Source organism: Lissotriton helveticus, chromosome 5_1, assembly GCF_964261635.1.
Source record: "Lissotriton helveticus chromosome 5_1, aLisHel1.1, whole genome shotgun sequence".
NCBI classification, from domain to species: Eukaryota; Metazoa; Chordata; class Amphibia; order Caudata; family Salamandridae; genus Lissotriton; species Lissotriton helveticus.
The window spans coordinates 1,376,970,785-1,376,996,399 of record NC_136065.1 but is presented as its reverse complement, the minus strand read 5'-3'; the positions used below and the strand labels follow the sequence as shown (position 1 = coordinate 1,376,996,399).

Sequence of the window (25,615 nt, the reverse complement as noted above, 5' to 3'; positions counted from 1 at the left end):
ATGGAAAGTGAGGTTTGCTAAATAGGTGTCACATATGACATGGAGACTCTTGGTAGCTATAGTTCAACATTGTACAATGTGTTCTAGCTTATGGCAAAAAGATCTGCTCGCTTCACACACAAAACCAAAGGTATTTTGTAAGAGTTCGCTCTTTCATTAACATCACCAATTTAAACAAGCACTGACAATGCCAAACATTTTTGGCTTTTCGACAGGCCAGTTACAGCTGGGCCAACAGCAGTGGAATATTTAATTCCTCAGGGAGCATTTAAAGCATGGTTGCAGCAGAAGAAGCTTTCCCTCACAAAAAAAGGGTCCACAGTCCAAGGGCCCCTCCCTGCAGAACAGCAGGAGTAATAATGCAAACCTCTGCCACTAAGGTATGAGTGGCATGTTGGTTGCACATAGCTCTCTGGAGCAGGTGCTTAATCCACTGATGTGCGTGTATAGATGCTTGAGTGAGTGAATCTGCCACCATTCCAACCTGCGTCAAATTTCTTTAAAAAAAAATAACAACAACAACAACTAATTGAGATATGGAACAAAGTAATAGATATCAAAAGAAAATGTTAGGTACAATAAATACATTGATGGCAGGAAAAATAATCACATGGGTTAACCAGTTGTAAACTATACAATCATTTGGGTGACTCCATGGTAGGAAACTGTAGACAATATAGGATGTCGCTGCAGGGAGGTGTAGTGTACTAAATTGACATTGTGGTACTAGCGGGATGAGGAGGCCACAGCACTGTTCATTGAGGAGGTATCAGAGTGAGCCTGTAGCAGGCGATATGTTACATGTGAGTCCCAGAAGTCTTTAGGGCAGGATATATGTTCCATGTGGGTCCCAGAAGTCTTTAGCGCAGGATATATGTTCCATGTGGGTCCCAGAAGTCTTTAGGGCAGGATACGGGATGCAACTCCTGAGCATATATTTCAACCTGTCCTTTACAATATATCATATCCTGCAACCAGTGGTCATGTTTGGAGATTTTTTTTGCATCCAATGAATAGCCACTCTACTTTTAACCAGTATTAAGGGCATAGCTGCAAATCAATGGGTCCCCTTGAGAGCATCTACGTGAGCAACCAACAAGGCAACAAAGGGAGGGTGGGGGATAGGATAGATCCCACCATGTCACTCAGTAGACCAAACATCCTGGAATAGTACTCAGTCATCCTAGGGCAGTACCACGAGACCTGCAAGAAGCCCACATTATTAGAACAACATTTCTTCCAGGGAACTGGAGAAGCATCTGCAAATTTGGCCAAATGTACTGTAGTGAAATTGAGACGGTGCAGACATTTAAAGTGTCTATGTTTATGACGATATGTGAGAGGGTCGTCTTGTACCTGTGCACAGCAGTGGGTTCAGCATTTGTCAGGGGTCAGTGTCCCCAGATCTCTCTTCCAGTCCAACCAGCTTCAATGGGACTGTCCCAGGGTTTTGAAAATTATTTTTGCGTTCAGAAACAAAATAGATCGGCTCATGTCCCCTCTTTGCATCTAATGTAAAGTGCTTCAAATTCAGGTGATGGACTAGGTAAGCAACTCGCTGTGGAGCGTAGTCGATAGTAGATAAAGTAATCATGGGACATGGTCTTTCATGGCCTAGAAAACTGGTCAGACTATTGAATTCCCCCCTAGGGAAAAAGTCACCCGGAGTGTCAATATCTGCCTGCATTAAAGTACGTAGTGTTAGTCTTTCTAAAGGGGGGAGGAAGCAAAGGATTGTACCCAGCCGAAAGAAGTGGAGAATATGAAATTAGGTGGTTCTCACCAGGCCACACATGTCATTCCAACTGTGTCAACATAGTTCATTTGTACATAGGGTTTCTTGCAAAGGGCACTCAATGGAAGTTTGGGACGCATGATGGTAGGCTCGATTTGAGCATGCATCGTCACTTCAGGACTCTGGAGTCAATATTTAATATAGTGCGCCTATACCACAACATAATAGGCCTGCAAGCCCTGTACTGCCAGGCTGCCGGCTTTCATAGGCTGGGTCAACACACCCTATTGGGGACACGGCTGTTTAGCTCCCCAAAGGCCGTCGGAATTGTGGCCGGGATATTGGTAAAGAGAAAGAAAGCCTTCAGGAGCACAACCATCTTAATAATCTAAATACGACCTAGTAGGGGCAATGGCAGTCATATTCAACATTCATCCCGTGTTTTGAGTACTTCTAGTGCTAAACCAAATTTTCAGCCAAGTAGTTCCTTGAGGTCACAGGTAATGCGCACACCCAGTATCTCACCCCATTAGTACTCCATGCCAAGGGGCATTCAAGGACGCAGGAGTCGTTCAATTCAACTAGGGAAAAATATCTGAATTTTTTCTGTTAATAATATGGAGCCCTTAGTGACCGAAGAACTGAAGACCCTCACTATTGACCAGGGTGAGGTTTTCCCTGGGCCTCTAAATATAAAGATCCAGGTCAACTGCATATAGGGAGACTATTAGCGGCCGTCCCCTTATAGTATCCCATGTTTTGAATGAAAGTTCTGAAGGGAACATGCAAGTGGCTCTATCTGCAAGGCAAAAATAAGTGGGGATAGGGGACAGCCCTGACAGGTGCCTCTAGCGATGGTGATAGTTTGTGAGTACTGGCCATTAAACCAAAGCCTAGCTCATGGTGCACTGTACAACAACCGGATGTACTGCAAAAAACAACAAGCATTTGCAATGCAATAGGTCTCGCATTTGCGAGAGTGTAACCTATTGGCATTGTAAATGACAATGCCTTTTATTTACCTTTTATAAACCAACACATAAATAAAAGGCATTGCCATTTACAATGCCAATGGCTCAAACTCTAACAACTGCAAGACCTATTGCATTGCAAATGCTTGTTAGCAATCTGAAAAGGATGAAATGCTCATAATCATGCTTAACATGTGAATAACACTGCCGATGTGAAATTCGACCCTGTAACTCCCATTGAATTTAATTACTTATTTGTGTATGTGTCTTAACTAGCCCTAACAGGCCACATTAGAGCCGCTTGTGAGCTCTCTTGAGATACGTAAATGTGCAAAAATGCCACTATCAACAGAAGATCCACAAACTCTCAGGAAGGGTCTAAGTAGGAATGCTCTTACACAGGCTATGCAACCTAATTGAAAAGGTAGCACAAATATTGCAAGTACTGCTTTTCTCATAAAAGAACATTTTGAAATTGTGTATTTCATAAAGAGAGAGGTTGATTGAACTTTTCTTATACCCATTTCACAGCTGAGGAGTCATCATAAATTCTTGAGGAAGCTTTGGGTCGAAGGGATTTTAGTTTCATATCACCAACCGATCTCATAAAAAGCAAGTATGCATTGTGTGATGTAGATTTGGATACAATAATATCTGGCATTTCATGCCTATGCTAAACTACAGTCCTCAAAAAACTTTTGATAGCCAGGAAGATAAGTGCCATAGTGACTAACTCCAGTTCCCCTCATTGAGGGGAGCTGTTTGAATCCCTTTAGGAAAAGATTCAGTATCCAAGCCTCAAAATGATACCAGTAGTTTTGGCAGTCTTTAAGTGTGGAGACTTATGCGTATAGATTAGATTTTAATATGCATGTATTGTGCTATTTATCTTAATTTTTCATTTTTTATTTTTTTATATTCCTTTAACATTAACAGTGTTATGCCTTTATTTATTTCACTTATTCAGTTTTCCATATAACATTCGAAAATCAATAAAGAATACATCTAAAAAAATGCATGAGAACTGGAGCAGGGGTTGCTCAGTGGGACTTGGTGGAACCTTAGAAGCAATTGAGTGTGTGTGGTGGGATTATTTGACTGATGGCTGTCAGTCAGTAAGATCCTCCCCAAGCAATAGTTTGACGCCATTAAGGTAATTGGTTTCCTCGGTCATTGCACATGATTTGTGTCATGAGCCTCAGTGGAACTGCGATTGAGTATAATTATTCAGCGTTACAGAGTAAATACTTTCAATCAAGGACCTGGGTCCCAACATTTGCGCGTAGAACCTCTGGAGCTTATCTAATTGGCAGAGAAAGCTGGTTTGAACTATAAAATTATCCCTCGGCTTCAATCAGCATTCCACTTCCTGTACACACTGCGACCTTAGTCTAATAGCTTGAAAAGGAGACTTTAGCGGCAAAAATCCAATGGCGGATTCTGGAGATATAAATTTTGAGAGACTATAAATCCCTGCTTTTTCGTTCAACACAATAACTCATTGTGATGGACCACACTTGTGCTCAAACTTTGCAAGGATTGGAAAACATTTATGAAGTTGTAAACTACTACTCCGGCCCACTTTGGGCAACCAACTCTGGCAGGGAGCTAGTCCCAGAGGCCAGAGAGGCTTGTTTGACTATTTATCTCTGAGTCAAGGCAGTCTCCAGGATCTATGGGCAAACTGCCGTAGACGTAAATGGAGTGGTCCTTGATGCAAGGGATACAGGAACCTAAGTTGCTCAGGGATGCAGAGAATCTCTAATGGTGATGAGGGTTTTCCTGGGGTGACTCCTCAGTCCACGAGCACGGTGGGGCGACTTTGGCCACAGGGGTAGATTACCCTCGAAATCCAGTTGAAGTCCAACCAAAAACCAGTTTCGACTGATGTATTGGTCTCCAGTTACAGTTACAGTGAAACCAGCAGCTCCCTTTAACTGGGGATAACTTCCATACTGGGTAACTACACTCTGATGACTCTCTCTGGTACAGCAAATGCAGGTGCAACTTTTGAGGGTCAGGCCTAGGTCTCCTAGGCTGCATGTTGGTAGTCAGCAGTGGTCAGGTGATCTTGGCTACCAACCTACAAGGCAGGTATCTTCAGCTTTTTTTGGCCCAGTAGCTATAACAGGTACTCAACCAACTGACTGTTGGAGTCAGTTCTTCTGTCTGAGACTTAGGAATGACTTTTACTCGAGCAGGACACCGCAGGCACAGTCCTCTCTTTTCTAACCTATGGAGTAGCAGTTGCAGTCCAGTCTTTGTACAGCGTCTCTTTGCTGGGTCCAGGGAACAGCATGGCAGTTCTTCTTCAGTCCACTCTTCATTACGGACTTTATCTGTGGTCAAGGTGACAGGGGTGCCATTTCTATGCCCAGTTTGGTCCCCCTGGGAGGATATGGTGACTACTAGCCAATTGGCTACCAGGTCCCTTCCCGCCCAATGACAATTTCCTGTGTAGTGTAGTATTTAGTGGAGAAGTGTGGCTCAATGGTTAGAGTGGCAGACCCTAATGCAGAAGTCTAGCCCGGGACCAGGGTTCAATTCCCGCCTCGGCGGGTCTCGGGCTCAATTTCCTCAGACCTGATAATTCTCGCCTCAGTGCCTATTCTAATCATGGGTCCCACTCTGCAACTCTGGGCAATAGCTTGCTTAATCTCCACAACGGCCCCAACAACGCTAGGATGCCTGGCTTCACCTTGGGGGTGCCCATGAGTGGGCATTTCACAGGGAAAAGCCAGGAAGGGTTCCACAGCGGTATGCGTACAAGCGCCAAGATGCCTCATGGGTGATTTGTGCGCTATACAAGTACTACACATTTACATTTACATTTAGCTAGTCCAGAATGCATTATTCTGCCCACTTTCACACTCTGGTGTGTAGCACTCCCTAGCCAACACAGAGGTATGGATACCAAGGGGCTTCTCCCCATTGAATATTGCCTTTTGGGTGCACACTCTGTTTGGCCCTCCTGCCTGGAAGAGTTTACACATCTTCAAATGACAGGCCCTTTGTATTCCTTCCCGATAGTCATTCATACCTTCTCCCAGGAGGGCAGAAGGCTGTTTCTTGTCCAGCAAATGTAAATGGTCACTGGAAAACTTTGGCCATCAAAGTGGCAGCTTACTAAAATTGCTACTTGTGCAAAAGTTACATTAAATTTGACTTCAGCATCAAGTCGTGTTTAATGCAGCGATTCTTATGATACCTTGAAGTATCATATTTAGTAGACCTATTCAGAAGATAGCACTGCTGAGTTGTAACCCTGTACTCACCAATAGGGCAACTAGCCTTTCCTAGGAAAAACTACAGTTCAGTGTTTTTACTGTCAGGTCGTGTAAAGTTAAAAGCTACATGCTAAGCTCTTTAATATAATGCACCTTGCCTTTAGGGCTCAGTTGGCCTGTTTTAGTGGTGACTTATAGATATTAAAAAGGAGAGTGTAGACTTCTATTCCCTTTAATGGCAAATTCGAATTAATAATTTAAAACTGCTCTGCCAGTTAATAATGGTAGGCTGGGTGTCAAACTTTGCTTTGTCACACTAGTGTTGGCACAATAAATGCTTCAGCTCACGAGAGACATTTTAATTTACAGGCCCTGGTTACCCTGGGTACCTCATACTAGTGACTTATACGTGAGTTATTGTATGCCACTTGTGCATAAACCAGTTAGACACATACTTTAACCCCTTGCATGCGCTGCGAATTTTCGCGCTCTGCGGCCGTTTTAAAGAGTGGGCGGGATCATGACGGCCCCCAGCCGTCATCAGCACACGCCCACCGTGATGCATGACGGACGGGGGCCGTCATCAGCATGGAAGGGGTTAATGGTCACAGCACTGGCACTGTGGTCTGTTTAGCAGGCCTCAGTTCACCTTCAGAGTCAAAAACACAGCAGCATTAGTTCAAAACTTGGGGGTGATCATGCGAAAAGAGACATTAGGGATAAAATGTTAGTCAAGTAACTGTTTACGTTGGGAGGGTTTATTTAAGCTACCTGACGCAGTTTGTATTTTATAATTCATGTATATATATTTATATTTATGCTTTTTATGAATAGTACTTGCTTTTATTTGTTGAGAGGCAATCATTTAATACTGTTTTAATATTATTGTATGTATTGTGCTTTTATGAGAAATACTCGAATAAAGCCTCTATGAATGAATGAATGAAAAGAGACATGTCCATACAAAGATCATAAGTACAATTTGCAATGCACCACTAATACTGAAACCCATCTGTGACACCACCAATGATGATGCTCTCAGCAGTTGTAATGGTTTGGCCATCATAGGTGAATATCCAGAGAGTTGGCTAGTTTAGTGGTGATGTGGTTCTTTTTCACCAGGTGCAATAATTACCTGGTCCTTTTCACAGGAGTTTGAAAAAAGTGGTGCACTTCGAATAACACTCTTAACATAACAAACATTGGCAAAGCTATTTGGCTTTGCCAATGTGTTTTAGCCATATTCTACACAAGGGCGACTGCTGTTCAGCATGGCTAAATATTAGTAGTGTTGAAGACAGTGGCGTAGAGTGGATTGCGGTGGCATGGAGTGTTGTAGAGTAGAGTGGGGTCTTGTAGAGTGAAGTGGTATAGAGTGAGTAGAGTGGAGTGGCACCCAGTGAAGTAAAGTAGAGTGGAGTGGCTTAGGGTGTAGTGGCGTACAGTGGAGGGGCGTAGGGTGGAATAGAGTAGAGTAGAGTGTTGTCAAGTGCGTTGTCATAGGGTGGAGTGACGTAAAGTGTAATGGCGTAGAGTACAGTAGAGTGGCATGTAGTAGGTTTGAGTGGTATGGGGTGGAGTATGCATGGTTCAGTAGTGCACTGCCATTACAGACAATACATTTTCAATTGAAATTACTATTATATTTCCACAGACATACAGTGTAACTGATGAAACTATACAGCACACAAACGATGTGTGAAAATCTTCATCATGTAGTGTATTGATTTGTTTTGATCGTATTAAAATATTTGTTCCCATCACACTTGAGAATTACAAAAATATTTGCTTCATTTGTGCTTTCCTAATTATAATATATTCTTAAATATTTGTACAGTTCATTTACTGGCATGTAAATGTGTTTGTGTACTACAAAAAGACAGCATACTACAGCATTTCCTTGCACACCCCCAGTACCTAGCAAGATCATCACATACATCCTCACACTTTGCTGTCAGAGAAACAAAAGTAAACACCCACCAGCCTCCCTCGGAAGACCGAGCCTGACATTTGACCTCTGTGCATGCACAGCAAATGTGTGCCAATGAGCAAGGCATGGTGGAAAGCCTTATGCTGTTCTTTATTTCGAAGTTCTCTTTAGCTACCAGCGAGTAGTGCTGCGTTTAGCATATGTAGACTATTTTCAGTAGTGGACATTATAAGCCAGAAAAGAATGGTCAAGCAGGGCAAATAGAGTTAGTTTGGAGACTGTCTTGAGAGTAAAGGAATTGATGGGTTTAGGAGAAAAACTATTTGGTCAACACAACAATATTGGTCATGTCAGTGAAAAGGCTTGGTGGTTGAAAGCATGTACATGTATTAAATTTGCAGTGACACTAAACATGCCTCTTTTCTGCACTCCTGGCGGAGGAGTCCTGAATGAAAACACACGGCACTTGCCACAACAGCTCCCTGAGAGTTCTCTCACAAAATGTATGTTTGCGTTTTTAGCATGTCAGGCTGATACTGGCTGACGGAACTTCAATTTCTTTTTCAGGAGACCAATGTCTTAGGATTCAAGGGGCCCCGAAAGATGACTGTATTAATCCCAGGAATGAATTCTGACAATGAGAGAGTCCCGATCCGTCCTCGTAACGTAAGTTAAATTGAGAACCAGGCGCACATGTCAGCGTAAGTCCTACTCCAGTACCAACGTCCCACTTGTACCAAACCTTTGATTGATTCTTACAGCAGAATGAATGTGGTTGTCATAGTTGTGCATTTAAGTTAGCCTAGCTAGGAAAGTTATGAGGATTAACAGGGGCTGGGTATACAGCAAACAAAAGGTGCAGGTGTGTCCGGACTCTGGAAGCTCAGGAATCCAGCTGTATACACAATTGGATCTAGCTCACAGACACAGTTGGGCCCAATTCAAGGATGCAAATTGGTGTATCTGTGGGGCGGTAAAGGGTATGAGTGGTATAGCAGAGCACAGAACTGATCCACCTTACTCACAAACCTCGGTCTAGCAAATAATGCATGTGGGTGTTGCTGTGGGAAGGTAACTGCTCTAGCTGAGTGTACATTGAGTCCAGTTCAGGGACATAAATGGGTCTAGTGAAGAATGCACATGGGTGCAACTGGGAGGTAAGTGCCCTAGCACAGACATACAGTTTTACTGATAAAACTATACAGTGCTCAAATGATAATGTGTGGAACTCAGCATCATCTAATGTATTGATTTGTTCTGATCATATTAAAATCTTTGATTTTACCTCACCTCAGAATTACAAAATAAATGTGCTCCATTTGTGCTTTCCTAGTTTTGATACATTCTTAAATATGTGTACAGTTAATATACTGGCATTTAAATGTTATTGTGTGCTAGAAAAAGACACCATACTACAGCATTTCCTTACACACACACAATACCCAGCAAGATTATTACATAAATCCTCTCACCTTGCTGACAGAGAAATTAAAGTAAACACCAACCTCCCTCGGAAGACAAGCCTAACATTTGACCTCTTTGAATGCACAGCAAATGATACGAGATAAACACAAAATGTAAAGGCCTGTTTATTGCTCATTGACTTCTGAACTCCTGCATGGTTATTTTGGGGGTGCTTCTGCACCTCCTACTGCCCTACTTCCAGCGGCAATGGCATGGTCATGAAATTGAGGAAGTTTAAGTTATGCTACTAGTAAAGAGTACTGACCCAAATAAACAAGGTCGTAGCTAGAACATTTTTCATCACAGGCCTGGAGATTAGTGGCAGAAATAAATAGAATCATTCAAGCAGAAAGATAGAAGGCAGGAAACATCTTCCACGGAGTGCCTCATGAAAAAGAAAAAAAGAGTTCCCAGAAAGCAAGCACTCATGGAGGAATGCCAGGAGCCAGATAGGTGAAACAAATTCATTGTTCCACGGGAGGGACAAAGACATGCTGGACATTCTAAAACAAATAAAACCAGCACAAATAAAGCAAGCAAATGTGAGTTACAAAACACAAAGGCAATGGTAAGCAGTGGGCGAATGTATTCCCTGGGAAGGTTTGAGAATGTCGGTAAGAAGTCTTTAGCAACCAGAAAGCTCTGCTGTCTAGTAGGCTGTCTGCTTAGAGGGGGTTTCTCTTTTACCTCTTCTCTGTTTTTCTTTAAACTCTAAAGCTCGTCTTGAGTTTAAACATGAAAACAGCCACCATGTTAGATAATTGCTGAATGTGACTAAATACCCCTCACGGTTACTGTCCTGGACAAACTGATGTCTGGGTAGGTCTCACTATCCCCTGGGTGGCTGGTACCTGCGAGGTGACCTGGGGATTAGCAGACTCTCCTTCTAATCTATATTGAGTAAAAAGCTTAGGTTGAGGTTCAGGCTGAAGATTACACAAAGAAAGAAAATAATATGTTATTGGAAGTAGATAAAACGGAAAAGATTAAGAATAAGTGTTGTCAGAATTCGGATTTGAGCCTTTGGAACTGTCCACAGCTGCTGGGAACAAAAGGAAGGTGACTTCTCGCACTGGCAGGCCTGTATGACTGCTCACACAAACCTAGGCTGATTCTAAGGAGAACTTAAAACAGAATCCAAGGCTGCTTGTGCTAGGCAGGGCAAGACTAGCTGCCGTGTATCCAATATTATGACTAGTCCTTAAGCCCCTTGACCCAAGTGGAACCCTGAACCCTCCATGCCTAGGGTAACCGCACCCTTTTGTAGTGGTGAATGACACGAGGATCGTGCCAGGAAGCCCAACCCCTGAGAATGTGTCCTTGCCCATCTGGACAACTCGTCTTCCCGCTCACCCAAAATCTCCTTCTCATGCAGGATTTGATTAGTTACACTTAAGGTACGTTGAGATTTCTCAGAAAGTAATCAACAAAGACTTGCCACTTTTGGCAGAGATGATGGATGCTGTTTCACAGACACAAGAGAGGTGATCAGGGCAGCATTTCACCTGTACAGGTGTGCGCAGAGTAAGCTGACAGGTGTAAACCAGAAAATCCTGTAAAAGCACAGCACTGCAGTTCACTGAAATAGTTTTGCCTTTTGTGCTGATTAAGCCCGTGCTAGCTACGTGCATCCCCAGAAGACATGGTGACTTTCTTAAATACAATTAGAATGTAAAATGCTCCAGACCTTCGTCTATAATCTGCGAACTGGTGGTAGGAGGTCCTCCTTACATGCACAGCCTGCCAGGTTGAAGCAGGGGCCTCTGCGGCTTCAGCTTCCTTCGCGAAGCTGCCACCATGATGTCCTGGCTCCCTGGTCTTCTCATTTGTCCACACAGCTCGCTGCTAGAGCTCACAGTAGCCATTCTGGGGTGAGTCTGGTTCCATGTATGTGGCATATCTATAACGCTGAATGCAAAAGGGATTTACTGTTTGACCGGTTTAACTTCTGCATCCCTGGTACCTCTTTCATGGTTCTTTCTATTCAAATCTCGTCAACTCACATCTATATTCACAACATCAGTAACAGTCATTCCTGCCCCATTTAATTATACACTTGTTCTGGCTTCAACTTTCTAAATTCCTAACTTCAAAACAGGTGCTAATAACTATTTTTGGCACTCAAATCTTTACAATGTATTGACATTTTACAAATCCAAGATTCAAGGTTACATCCTGTTTCAGTGTTAACACATGCCCCCGCATCCCCCGCAGTGCGGGGGGGCCCAGGCACTGCAGGGGGCCCCCTCAGCACTGTACTCACGTCAGAGACCGCCAGATTAAATCCGGAGCGGGGCCCCTCTGTGTACTTTGCGCCCCTACGACTTTCGTTACGCCACTGGGCAGTAGGAGGTTTGTTTTTGGAATGCTAGTGTGATCAATTGCCCTGGTTTAGCCCTAGTCACTCTGCTTCGTCAAGGGCTTAAAGATTAGGTAATAGATTAACTCATTAGTGGTACCATACCAGCAACATTGCAAGATCTTATTCAACTGATCATCCAAATTGACAGTCAAATACAGGAGAGGAGGATGGAACATCGGAAACAGTCACAGAGTAGGGTTTTTCACAAACAAAAACAATGCAAGTTGGCTTCATGAGTGGTCCACTGGCCGAAGAAGAAAGCTCAAGACAGTGAAAATGGCCTTGTGTCTACATTGCGGTAAAAGAGGGCTTCTTCTAAGTTCCTGCCCAATGCATCCTACTCGTTAACTCAAGGACTCCGGAACCTGAAAGGCTCTTCCCTAGTGCAGGGAATAGAGACAAGTTTGAATTTGAAGACCCTGCACCAACTCCTCTGGGTTTCTTCTGCCTCAATCAGAATATCTGGTCCAGTCTTATTGTTATTTAGTGCTAGTTCTTGTAGAATATTTGGGAGTATTTGGGTTACATCCTTTCTTCAGAAGGGATTGGCATGGGCTATCAGAAAGTTAAAGCAATCTCGGATTGTTTAATCCCTTCCTCAATAAAGAGATGCAGACTTTCTGGGCCTGGCAAATTGTTTCCGCAAGTTTATCTGAAACTTTTCCAAGATTGTATCCACGATCCCTGATCTCCTGAAGAAGGGAAGGACTTCCAATGGAATCATCGAACCACCACAGTCTTTAATAAACTGAAAGATGAGTTTGTACAGGCCCCTTTTATTCCACTACCAGACATCTTTCAACCATTTTTCCTGGAAACCGATGCTTCTGACCAAACAATGGGTACTGTTTTGAACCAAATAGTTTCTGATGGACAGGAACCCCTGACTGCATACTTTTCACGAAAGCTTACTCCAGCTAAACTTTACTATAGCCTTATAGCCCGCTGTAGCGGGCTATACCGGCTATTAAAGGCCTGCTGCAGCGTTAAAGGCCCGAGCCGAAGGCAAGGGACTTTAACAAGGCAGCGGAACTTTAATAGCCGGTATAGCCCTGTTACGAAGAGCTATAAGGCTATTAGAACATTCTTCCACTAGAGGGCAGAATGTTCTAACAAATAAAACAAAGCCTTCAGGGAGCGTGAGGGGATTGAAATCCCCTCAGGCTCCCCGAAGCCTTTGAAACGTTGGAATGTTGGAGCTCCAGGCTTATACCAGCCATTATAAACCCGGAGCACTCCATTGTTTTCAAATGGAGCTTCCAACATTCCAATGTTCTAATCCGTCCTATAACCTATAAAAAGAACTCCTTGCTATCAAATCAGCCTTTATTGAATGGCGCCATTTTGTTCTAGTTGCTCAATTCTACATAACAGTCCACACTTATCAAAGCCTACAAGTGTCTCAGCAAGCTTAATGTCAGAATAGTTGTCAAGTCCGGTGGGCCTTTATTTCAGAAATTTGATTTTCTTCTCTCACATATACCTGGTAATAATGTTGCAGACTCCCTATCCCAATGCACCGTGAACAAACAAATTCTCCCCTCCCTCCATAGAAAAGATCCATTTGAAGTCTCCAAGATCATTAATCCTGTCACTGTAAGACTCAAGCTTCCTCCGTCCTGTAAGCTTCATCCGTCTTCTCTCTCAAAACCACCACCTGCAATGTCCTCACTTTCCGGCCTTCTCCTGCCCTGCATGGTTTGGCGTCTCTGCTGAAGCTCACGCAAGGCATTCTGTGGCGAGTCTGTTCCCTGTATGTAGCGTCTCTGTAACAATGCATCTAAAAGCATGAAGATGACATTTACTGTTTGACCTGGTGTCTCTCTATAACGCTGTCGGTCAGAGTTATCTTTCCTCATTTTTTTATATTTGAATCTGGTTAATTCACCTCTGTATTCAGAAAATCAGTAAGTGTAAGTCCTGCCCAATTTCAATAATGCCTTTGTTCTGGTTCTGCAGTTCTAAATTACCGACTCCCAAACAGGCACTGATTACTATGTTTGGCACACAATTCTTTATAATATATAGAAACTTTCCCAATCCAAGATGAAGATTTTTACTTCCTGTTCTTTTCCTCCACATCCTCTTTCAGCACTATGTGAGGAGATGCTTTTCGAGTCTAGTTGTGTCGCGATTGTGTTTTGCCTGGTTGCTTGCTCTCTGGACTCATCTGGAATCCCCATTTTCCTTGTGTTCCTGCAGTCCATATTTTGCTTCTCACCTTGGGGTTTGGCATGGTCAGTTGGAGTTTTTTTTCTGGACTCCAGTTTTTCCGTTCCTGCAGTGGATTATTTCAAAAGTAATGTCAGGCTACCAGTGTAATCCTGGAGTCTGAGGCTTCTGCTGGCGATAAGAGACCTTGTCTTCATTCAGATTCAACTGTCGCCAAGAAAACCTGCTCTCGAAAGCTAAAAACAGACATTGTGTGTTCTCTCTTTGGAGTTTAATTGCTATGAACTTGTTACCTGTTTCTTCGTTAGTGGTGGGCTAGGAAATAATGGATATAATTTTGTGGTCCAGTGTTTCTCTTCGAACTGTATGTCAGGGTTTTTTTCTCCCGGTTTTGGGCAGATCCACAGTACTGGAAAGTATCAGTGTTGTCTTTTCTTCTTAGGGGTATGTGAAATTTCTATAATTTGCTTTTAAATATAGAAGCAAAATGATGGCACAATTACACAAAATTAGACGTAATTATGCAAATTGTGAATACATGATTTTGCGCTATATTTTAGCATGAAATGCATCCCTGTGTCAATTTGTAATGTAAGTCTGCATTTGAACTAATGTGCCACGGACAAGAGTCGTTTGCGTTCTTTTGTCCCCATCAGTTTGTGGTACATTTTTTACCACGAATGTAGGGACTAGGGCAACCTGTACCATTGGCTGCTTGGACTTGGGTTGGGACTACTGGTAGGGCTAAGGCCTTTATTGGACGTAGAAATCAGGGTTTTTTAACTGATTGGCAGCTTGCACTAGGGCTAAGATTGGCAGTAAGGTCCTGGTCTCCTATTGGTTCTAGATTTTAGGGCTAGTGTTGTGATTGGATAGTGTTAGGGCTAGGGTTCCCATTAGCTGAAGGGGTCACCTGATTACTAGGGCTATAAAAAAGGCCAGGCTTAGGGCGTCTCAGCCCGAGCGTCGAGGCTAAGGGCGGAGAGGACAAGGGTAGTTGCCTGTTTGAGCCTGTTAAGGCCAGAGAGGACAAGGGCAGTTTCCTGTTTGAGCCTGTTAAGGGCGGAGAGGACAAGGGTAGTTGCCTGTTTGAGCCTGTTCGAGACTGGTCGGGACTAGGGCCAGAAATGCTGCCCTTTTTCTCATTTAGCAATACCCAAAACTCCTTTTTACTCATCCAAACGCCTCTTCCTATTGCTAAGACCTAAAAAAAAAAATTATCTTTCACTCTTTTATCCCTCCACTATCCTTTTAAATCGAAATTAACAGACTAACATGTTCACTTCTCAAATTCCATATTAAACTATACTAATATACTACCCAAATAACTGAATAACATATCCACTACTCAAATTACTTCATATTTTTTACTATACTAATTTTCAACAGTAATCATTTATGGGTTCCGGAGTAGCGTGCTACTCGCCAGAAAAGCGATTCAACACCCATTAGGGGTAACAAGTGCAATATGAATGCAAATCTTTCTTCCCCTTTTATCCCTCCGCTATCCTTCTCACTCCAAGTAACTGACTAATATCCACCACTGAAATTACTTCATATTTCACCATATTAATTCACCACTAATCCTTTGTAGGCTTCCTGAATAGCGTGCGTCAACAAACGCTACATAAATACAAACCTTTGTCCTTCTCTATCCTTCTGCTATCATTCCAAATCCAAATAACTGGCTAACCTATCCACCACTTAAAATGTACTTGCATGGTTCACTATACTAATTCAACACTAATCCTCTATGGGTCCCGGAGTAGCGTGCTACTCGCTGAAAAAGCTCTTCGACGCCTCGTCAGGGTTAAGCGCTATATAAATGCAATTACAATACAATACAATACAATTATGCAAAGTCGCTTAATGGCGTAATTTTGGCAATTTTGCGCAACATACATAATGTGAACTTCCCAAAATTACGCCGCAGTTATATAAATTTTGCTTAGGCTTACTCACTATGCCAGGGCCAGACTGGAAGCCAAAATCAGCACTGGCAACATTATTCAAACCAGCCCACACTGCAAGAGACTGCTACTAGAATGGGGGCAGTGGGGACATGTTTCAGTTCTGGCAAGCCTTCCTGCTCTGTAAACAGCCCCATGGCCTGCAGCCCTCTGGGACAATGCCCGAGCAGCAGAATTACCTATCCTTTCCGGTGGGAGCGTGATACTGTTGTTTGTAAAAGATAGCCTAAGCTCCCTTAATTTATTTCAATCTCCAGAGTGGTCATGGGGTGTATCTTGGACCGTATTAACTGTGGGGTGTGTGCTGTGCTTGTGAATTCCCAGCAGTCACTATGGTGTACCCAACTGAAGAACATGATTGAGGGATATAAGGTGTATTGGGTTGTGTAGAGGTGTCAGTGGGAGAAAAAGCAGCATTTGAAAAGTAAACATTCTTGAAGCCCTTCATGGGATGTATGACGTTACAACGCAAGCTATTACAACGCCTGCCTTTACAACACGGTTTTTACATCGCAATCCATTACAACGCATAGCGCTTTGGGGTGCTGGATAGTGAAAAGTTTAATTTACTATTCCAACACCAGTCCCCGTGGACACTAGGGAAGGTGTTGGATAGTAAATTAAACTTATTCCCTATCCTAGAGCGCCCCCCAGCGCAATGCGTTGTAATGGTTTGCGTTGTAATGACCGCGTTGTAATGGTAGTGCGTTGTAAAAGTTTAGTTGTAAAGGTTGTTCACCCCTTCATGTTTATCCGATCATTGAGGCATCTGAGTGTTAGACGAAAAGGGAAAGGGAAATATGCCACTGACACTTCTCCCCTGCACGTGTCAGACCCCAATCCCAATAAGATTACTAAGGAGTCCTAGTGTTAGTTGCTGGTACAAGTGTGTAACTCAGGTCTCAGGTTCCAATACCAGTAAGATGACTTGGTTAGTTAATGCACCTGTTTTACACGTGTGTGAGTGTAGCTGCAAGATTACTTTGATTTTATGTTGGGTAGACAAAGTGGGATTTCAAAGTACAGTGAAGCCCTTTAATCCCTTTAAATAAATATTTTTTCTGTCAGGAGTTTCTGATGCTTACGGTATTGCACTTGTGTGCATGTGTGTGAGGGCGTGGAGGGAAGACGGGCTCAATTCGAACTAGGTCATAGAAAACAGAATGTGACAAGGCAGTGGGGAATTAGCATCATATTGAAAGATTACAAAGAAATCCACTCTCATGGGGACAAGCAACCATGTCTCAGGTGGTGCAGCATCCAGGTGAACTGTAACATAGACACACCAGAGAAAGCATTTATTAGGGGGTGTAACCCCCACAAACAATCCACCTGAAGACATGCTTCTGCAAGTCGAGGCTAAGGTTCGGCAAGACAAGTATTATTCATATGAGAGGGAGGGTGGTCTCATCATTATTATTTGAACATGTCAGACCCACAGCGAAGAAACTGATTACCATCTAAAAATCTATAACCTCTAATTGTGGAGGGTTGTGGCCGATGGGGGAGGGTAACCGCTTGGAAATAGATGACACCCTCGTAGACATTCAGGAAGGGGATAAGAAATACTTCAGGTGGTTTGCCCTGTAAAAAAAAAAGCAACAGTGATCAATATATTAATAAAAGAAGCATTGGGAAAGCCAATTGGTCACACCTTAAAAGGGTGAGTGCCAACCTATTGGCAATGTTTTTTTGTTCTTACTTAACTGATCTAGAATGGCCATCGACCAAGTTGAAACTGTAAAGCAGAAAAGCCAAAATGGCCAATGGTGGGTCACGTAGTTGCCATCTTTGAAGGGTTTGTAACTATTCCAAGTTGGTAGCCATGTGTGTACCTGCCTGCGCCTGCAACATATGCAAACACACAGCAAGCATCTAGGAATATGTTTTATTCATTTCAAAGTGGGCAATGTTAGCGTGCCTCTGTAACGACCCATTTACTCACATTTATCATAACGCAGTAGTGGCCATTTTGTCTGCCAGCTCTTCTAGTACATAAAGTTATAATAAGCAAACCAAACGCAAGGAAGAGCAGAACTTAAAGCCACGGTATCACTGAACACTGCTGGGCCCTTTACAAACTACATTTAGAAAATATGGAGCACAGGGCAGTAAATGGTGGGGAGCACTGGAGAGCTATGAATGCACATGAGTAAACTGAACGTGGGAACCATTGGGGGATTAAAAAAGAGTATATGTATGTGAAACTACTTTTAAAATGTTAACTTCTACGAAATGCTGTGGTCTATACCAATTCTGATGGACAACCATTTTTAGCTAATGCCGGCTGGAAAACAGAAGCCAATGGCTCAAAGGAGCTGTCCAAAAGCCCCTTTCTGTGTATAAATCCCTGTGTAAATCTGTGTATATTGTTTATTGTTGCATTGTGTGTTGTGTGATAACAATAGCTCTCACGAGACAAAGGGAGACCTAAAAAGGAGATGACAAATGTATTGTTTTTCCCAAATAGAATCAGACTTGTATACAAATAACAAAACAGTTACTGCACAAAAAATATAAAAGTCCAGCCAGAGGTATATTTATAAAAATAAATAAATCTTTCATACTCTAATAGATCAATTGAGCACATAAAGTTTAGTACAGTCGCTGTTTGGAGGAGCTACTCCTCTAAACAGCTTTTACAGGTCCCAGGACTCGGTCTTACAATGTTTAACATCTACATGACTCCTTTGGCTACTTTGGGCGAGTCCTTTGAGGCCAAGCTACTCTTCCCATTTAAGAAAGATGAGTCATTGGATTTCCCATCAGACCCTGGCTTTCTGCAGTCTTTCAGTGGACGGGTTTTAACCAACTCAAATGCAACTGTGACAAGACCGTGACAAGACTGATAGTCTCTGCTTTGGTCACAATTTATCCCTGGACTTACAAGCTCACTGGCCAGATGTGGCTCCTCCACCTAATGCCCATGTCGATGTAGTGAAGAACTTGGGCATCAAAACTGACAAACATCTGACCCTTCAAACCCAAATCGACACACAGTTGTTGGCACTTGTTTTGATTTGATGCACATGGCCTAGAATTCCTACAATTCCTTGCCCTACCAGATAGGACTACCATTCCCCTCACCCTGGTAGTGTCCAGATTAGATTATGCCGATGTTCTTTATGTAGGACTCCCACAATATCTGCTGCAGGAATTGCAGACTGTCCAGAATTCATCAGCTGGTCTGGTAGTTTATCTACCTAGGTGAGCTTCGTGATTGATGATCCATTTGAATAACCTACACTGGATACTGGTCAAAAAAAGGATCATGTTAATAAACTTTGACACTCAAGCACTGGGCTCTCCACCAGTCTGGTTGAGAATACTTGTCCTCTAGGAATCAATTTTACTCTTCCCGTAGAACTTTGCGGTCATCTTCTGGTCATTTTGCCAAAGTTCCTAGGGTAGAGTGAGTAAAAAGGGGAGGCAGATCCTTTTCCCTCCTGGGCCCACAAGCTTGGAAATGCTTGCCAGCCAATGTACGTCAAGTAGTCAATGAATGTTCTTTTGAAAAACAGCTGAAGACCTGGCTTTTTATTCTTTAAATACAACTCCCCCCTCTCTCTCTTTTACTTATCTACTTGCGCCAGAACACTCCTGGGAGTAGCCGTACGCTTTATAAATGCCGCTATTCATTCATTCATACATTCTGTAATATGACATAGCAAATGCATTGGCTTCAGCGTTTACATCATGTGGGACAGTTTTATCCATTAGGGCAACGTAGTCAGCTTTGTATGTACCTAGAACTGCCCAAGCCTTCGGGGATCACTAATGTGTTTACTACCATGAAAGTGAAAAGGTTTGCAAAGTATTAATGTGTGGCAAGCAACACTCCAACAGTGATGCGCACAGATATACAGAGCAATACATACCTACATATACAAATCAAACCACATTGACACTCACACACACTGCCTTTGCCTCATACACACATCTCTCTCAAACACATACTCACACTCCACACACCACGTTACCTCCTCTGCACACATACACTCTCCCTCACATACACACTACACCATTCTCTCCCCCACATACACATTCTCACACATCACCCTCCACCCACGCACACACACACTCGTTAGCACATTCAAATGTGGGTGACTCTCTGCATTCTTCTTGCTCCCAGGACAGTGACGGGCTGCTTGTTAGGTGGCAGAACAAGAATATGGATAATATGATTGAACTTCACAACAAGTCTCCGGTGTGGAACGATGACACCCAGTCCTACGTCTTGAATTTCCATGGTAGAGTCACTCATGCATCCGTCAAGAACTTCCAGATTGTTCACAGCAATGACCGTAAGTGACCAGAAACTCCTGAATTGCACCCTCAATTACTGTACATCACCACCACTTTCTAAAGCATGTATAGACATTGATTAAAGATTGCAAGAAATGTCTCCATTCTGCCCTGGAATACCTTTATAGAATCATCAGCTTCTAGAATACACACAGGAGTTACCATGAACATCAAGGTCATGCACAGAAATACCTGTACTTCAGCACCATCTTCTAAAGTATACATAAAGTACTATAAGTGAACAGGAACTTCTAGGTGATACAGAGCAATGACCAAGTATTATAGAGCTATCATACTAATGACAGTGCATGCATCTACCTGTTTTCATCAGTGTTCTTGGGAACCCAGAGCCCTTTGAATTTTGCTAATGTACAGGAGCACTGGATCCAGTGCCCCCTCGAGGTTTACCATATCCTGCAGTACTGGAGCTTAGTTCTCTCATGTATCCTCTGACCAGAGCCCTGCCTCTTCTTCCAAAGCCTTTGGAGAACAATATTTTTGTGCCAAATGGGAGATGAGACTTTGCTAAGTGAGTACCGCTGACACAGTTCAGTGTTCCCCATCAATAAAACTGAAAATGCACTGCGATCCCCATAGAGTCTCATGAGGGTCATATGCTTGCTGAAAACAGCTGTTGTGAGTTCGAGAGAGCTTTGCGTGTTCTGTTATGGCATTTGTTGTTGATGCTGTATGACATCAAGTAGATCGGGACTCGGAGGAGGAGCTACGCTAGCAACCAAGATGGCCGCATAAGCTCCCGGCTCCGTCGACCTCCGTCGCTGGTGGATATATCCTGAACTTAATCCTGACCTCCCGCCAGACTCCCGTGTGTCCGAATCGTCACTGAGTCCAGGAACGCAATCCCGAAGTCTTTATCACCTTTTTTGACGAAGTTACACCGTCTGTCATTTTCGGGCCTTCTCCAGACTGTAAGCCGGGGCCTCGAGTACTGACCCAGCCGGGTTTCAGTTGAACAACATCGGCCGCGGGTACCTGGCAGGGTCCGGTCTCATTGGAGTGACACAAATTCTCGATCCTGGTGGTTGTCTCGAGTCCCTGCGTATATTCGCTAGACAGCGACGAGACGTGGATGCCGTGGTGAGTGGGGGTCCGGTTCCTGGGACCCTGCTGCATCCCTCGGGGTCCGCGGGGGGCCCCCCGCTCTCGGCAGCGGTGTAACGAGCGCACAGCCTGACAGTCGCCAGTCGACTTCGCCCACCCCACTCCAGTTGGTTTCCCCGGAGTAGCCGACCTCCGGGGTTGATGACCTGCTTTGTCATCGATTAAGCGGAGATGGATCGGACGGCGTGTAGACCGACGCTGGGGACCGTCATGGCCGCCATCGGGGCTCTTCACTGGCAAATGGAGGCTGCTCTCCACAACCTAACCGTACGCATCGAGACTGTTTGTTCGAGACCGGACCCTAGCCCAGAGTCAGACCCGCACCATATGGTGACCCCCGCAAAGTTTGATTTTATCCGGGAGGAGAACCCCGAGCATCGTTCTAATCTGACGCCTATTATATCTGCGCAACTACAGCGGCCCGCGACTGGAGCCCCTAACCAGCCAGCAAACTCGGCAAAGTCATCGCCCTCACAGGACTTTTTTCTTTCTTCGTTTCTGGGGACCTCCATCGATATTCATTGGATTGACTTTCGTATCCCTGATAGACTTCGAGAATTGACTCTTCTGACCCTTTCATGCTATATAGATCTTCTCCCCTTTCTACAACGTTCTGACTCCTTTGCTATTGTGCTGGTCCTATTGGAGAGGGTTTGTGTGATGGATCGTAGAGGCCAGGGTTGAACTTGACTGTTTTAATTCTGTACAGAGACTTCCTTTGACACTGCTGGGTGGTATCGGTGGGAGTGAGGGCCATATGGGATTCTTCTTTTTTGGCTTTGGTGTACTGACTGTGTTCGACAATGGGATTTGCTGCCTCTGTTATGTCTGGGGCTGGGCGGGATGGTATTTTCTCTCCTGGTGATTTCTCCATCAGTTTGCTTATAAGTCTGCTTTACCTCTCTTAGTACCATGGTGGGGAACATCTGTTCGCGGCGGGGGGGAGGGGAGTCCGGGAGCCCGCATTTGGTCGTAAGATATTCCTCCTCCGTCTTTTCCCTTCCTTGGGGTGTAGTTTAGGGGGCGACAGGCACACTGCTAGTGGGGTTAGGTCGTAGCCATCCACAGGGGTGCAGGGTGGGGGGTTGTGGGGGGGGGGTTTATTTTTCCTTTCTTTTGTTCTATGACCTATCTTTTCCCTTTTCCCCTCTCCACAAGAGATGTGGCATATTCTCCTGAGCCTGTTGTTATGCATATTCGGGTGTCGAGTGTCTAATTTTATATCCTGTATCTTTGGTGGGCAGATTCTGATAATGTTTGCTTATGATTATTTGTCTTGTATTGTTTTGACCCAGCTTCGGCTGGTATTGATGCTTTCCAGAGGCCTACAATTGGATTGTATTTCTTTATTTCATCTGCCCGTTCGCCACTGTAATATGTTATACCAATGATACCCGAAATGTACATTTCTACTCTTGTGTTATAATTAATAAAAATATATAAATAAAAAAAAAAAAGTAGATCGGGACTCGTGGTGCCTTTGATAAGGTGGCTGTGAAGCCAGTAAGCAGACAAGGAAAAGAGAACAAGGTAAGTCAGCCTGGCGGCTTTGCTGATGAGACTGTGTCAAGGATCTTCAATTTTCTTGGTTGTTTCTCAATCTGGTAGATTCAAAGAGAATTAGCATTTCAGTAGGCGACATCCCTTATAGACCTGCCAACTCCACACAGTGAGAAACTGAAGCTTAGGAGTTTCAAGATCCAGAGGTTTGGGGAATGGTGTAATGGTGGAACTTTTCATTGTGGCGATGCACAGGGTCGTGATCTGGTGAAGTGCCTTAAAGAGTGTAGCGATGGATCTGCGTTGGTCAGTATAGCTGTGGAGAAACATTGTTACACTCTGCCCTTGTTGCCATCGTTAGATCTGGAAGGAAGAAAAAGCCTAGAATGTTGACTTGGCCTTGACCACATTCAGTGGAGAGCCGAAAAGAAAGAAATTGTCTACGGACCATTTTTACAGAGCAGCGCTACAACAGAGGGGACCTGCCGGATAGTGGTGAAGCTCTAGTCTAGACGTATCACACGGTCAAGGCATTAGGGGCAGAGGGGAGGCAGTTAGTCTGTTGTTTGGTACAGATGGTATTGGTCTAGATGTGAGACCCACGAAGATCGCAGCCTTGTTTGGGTTCAATTAGCCTTCATCTTGGTCTTAATTGCTTTTACTCTTAAACATATTGATGTTTTTCAAATTCTTTAGCTTTGACACCAAGGAAGCTTTCTTAAGAGACGCAGGGCCTGCACCAAAAGTTCAAAAGGGAGATTTTGAGATAAAATCAAAAGAATTCTTTGGCTGTCGGCCACTTACATTTTTTGCTAAGAAAAGCATGGAAACATTACCACATTTTCGGTAAACAACTATTTTGTGTCTTGATAAAATAGAGAGACAGTGCTTTTACGAAAGCATGCTGAAATCAGATCCATGTTTTTCTCATCCCATTTCCCCTTTTAGGATTTCAAATACATGTGAGTTTGAGTGCATGTTTGCTTACTTGTTTCTATGTACTTACTATGTGCTGTGGTTGCATGTCTTGCCCATGCGTGTGTGCCCATGTGTGTCTATCGGTGTGTGGAACCTATATGCTTCTGTGTGTCTGTGCTCTTATTTATGTGCCTTTATAGTTCTGTTTGAATGCATTTGTAAAGGTGTACGTGCATGCATGTGTGAACTGATTTTTCCATTTGGGTGTGTGTGTATGTGCTGTGTATCACTGTACATACATGCCTGCCTGGATGTCTCTGTATGGATGCATACGTTTTTCTGTGGATATCTATGTCTAAGCATGTGTGTGAGTGTGTGTGTATGCATATATGTGTGTGTGTGTGCATGTATAACCCACGCTGTGGACACTGGCTCGGCCCTCATAGCGTGAGTTAACCTTGCCAGAACCAGACAAACACTATCTTTGTGAGGATCGGTGCATCAGGAGGATTGGTCGCTGTACTGTGGTAAGGTACTTTGGAGCAAGTGTATCAAAAACGAAAAGTGCTGTTATATTTGCCTCTGTCAGCTATATACCATACTATTAAAGTGTGCATGGAGTTAGAATAGTAAATACAAACTTAATTACGGTCAATGGCCGGTCCACATAATGATAGGTATGTTATGTTGTATGTGTGTGGGGGGGGATGACTCGGTGTGTCTAACGTTCTTATTTATGTCTTATGTCTGTGTCTTTGTATTTCTGCTTCACTGTGTGAATACATCTGTAGAGGTGTGTGTTTGAATTGATTGATTTTTCTGTTGGTCTGGGTGTGTATACATACATGGTGTGTGTCAGTGTACATACTTGACTGCAGGGCTCTTTCTTTATAGATGCATATGTGTCTGTGTATTTATCTATGTCTAAGCCTTTGTGTGAGTCACTGTGTGTGTCTGTGTTCATATGTTATCTGCGTGGGTTTTGTGAGTCACTGTGTGTATGTGGCGGCAAGTCATGTTTTGTATGTGGCGGTGCTTGTGTGTGTGTGAATGTTTCGCGTATTGATTCCTGCATGCATGGATGTGTGTGTCTGTGTGTGGGTTTGAGGATCCATGTGCTGCTGTGTAGTTTTAAGTTCTGCATGATTGTGAGTACCTGTATGTTTCTGTGTGTGTATATCTGTCTGATACTTTTTATGTTTGTGAAGGCGTGTGTGTGTGTTCTGTGTATGTGTGTCTTTGGGCATTTCTTTGAGTTTATACACATATATGTCTGTGTGCTTGTGTCTACGTGGATTCATATTTGTGTCTATGTGCTTGTCTCTTTTTTTAATTTGCATGTGTCTCTATGTCAGATTGCGTGTGCATTGGTGTACTGTGCATCTTAGGGGTTCTATGTGATTGTTTTTTCAGTACATATTTGTGGGTCCCTGTATATAGTTTATGGTCTGTTCAGTGTATGGTAAAATTTGAGGGTACGTATGTTTGTGTGTGTGATGTATATATACTTGGTGTATGCAAATGCATGTGGTATACATGTATATGGTGTTTATTTGTCAGCTTTGTTTGGGTATTTCTATGCCATATATTGATTGTTTGTGTGTGTGCGTCTTTGGGTCTTTTCTGTGTTTTTCTGGGCTTGTGTATATATACATCTGTAGAATGGTGTCCACATGAATGAATATCTATACCTATATGTGTTTAGGTAAGTAAATAATCCATTTGTGTGAGAGTGTGTGTGCATTTTGATGTTGTGTGTTATTGTTTTTATTTTGATTTGGTTTATGTGTATATGGTTTGTTCTCTGGTTAGTGTATAGTGAGAGTTAAGGATATATATTTTTGTGTATTTGGTGTATTTATATATGGCAAATGTATGTGTGGCGAATATGTATATGGTGTGAATGTTTGTGTGTGTGTGTTTTGGGTATTTCTTTGCA

General features: G+C 43.3%; 1 protein-coding gene across 1 annotated transcript in view; it reads left to right on the top strand.

Moving 5' to 3' along the window:
* TULP1 (TUB like protein 1) overlaps positions 1 to 25,615 on the top strand; it is a 301,815-nt gene that overhangs the window by 255,751 nt on the left and 20,449 nt on the right. The window contains exons 11-12 of the mRNA XM_078640531.1: positions 8,431 to 8,529; positions 19,964 to 20,135. Of these exons, the coding sequence (XP_078496657.1) occupies positions 8,431 to 8,529; positions 19,964 to 20,135 (271 nt within the window). The remainder of the gene's footprint in view (positions 1 to 8,430; positions 8,530 to 19,963; positions 20,136 to 25,615) is intronic.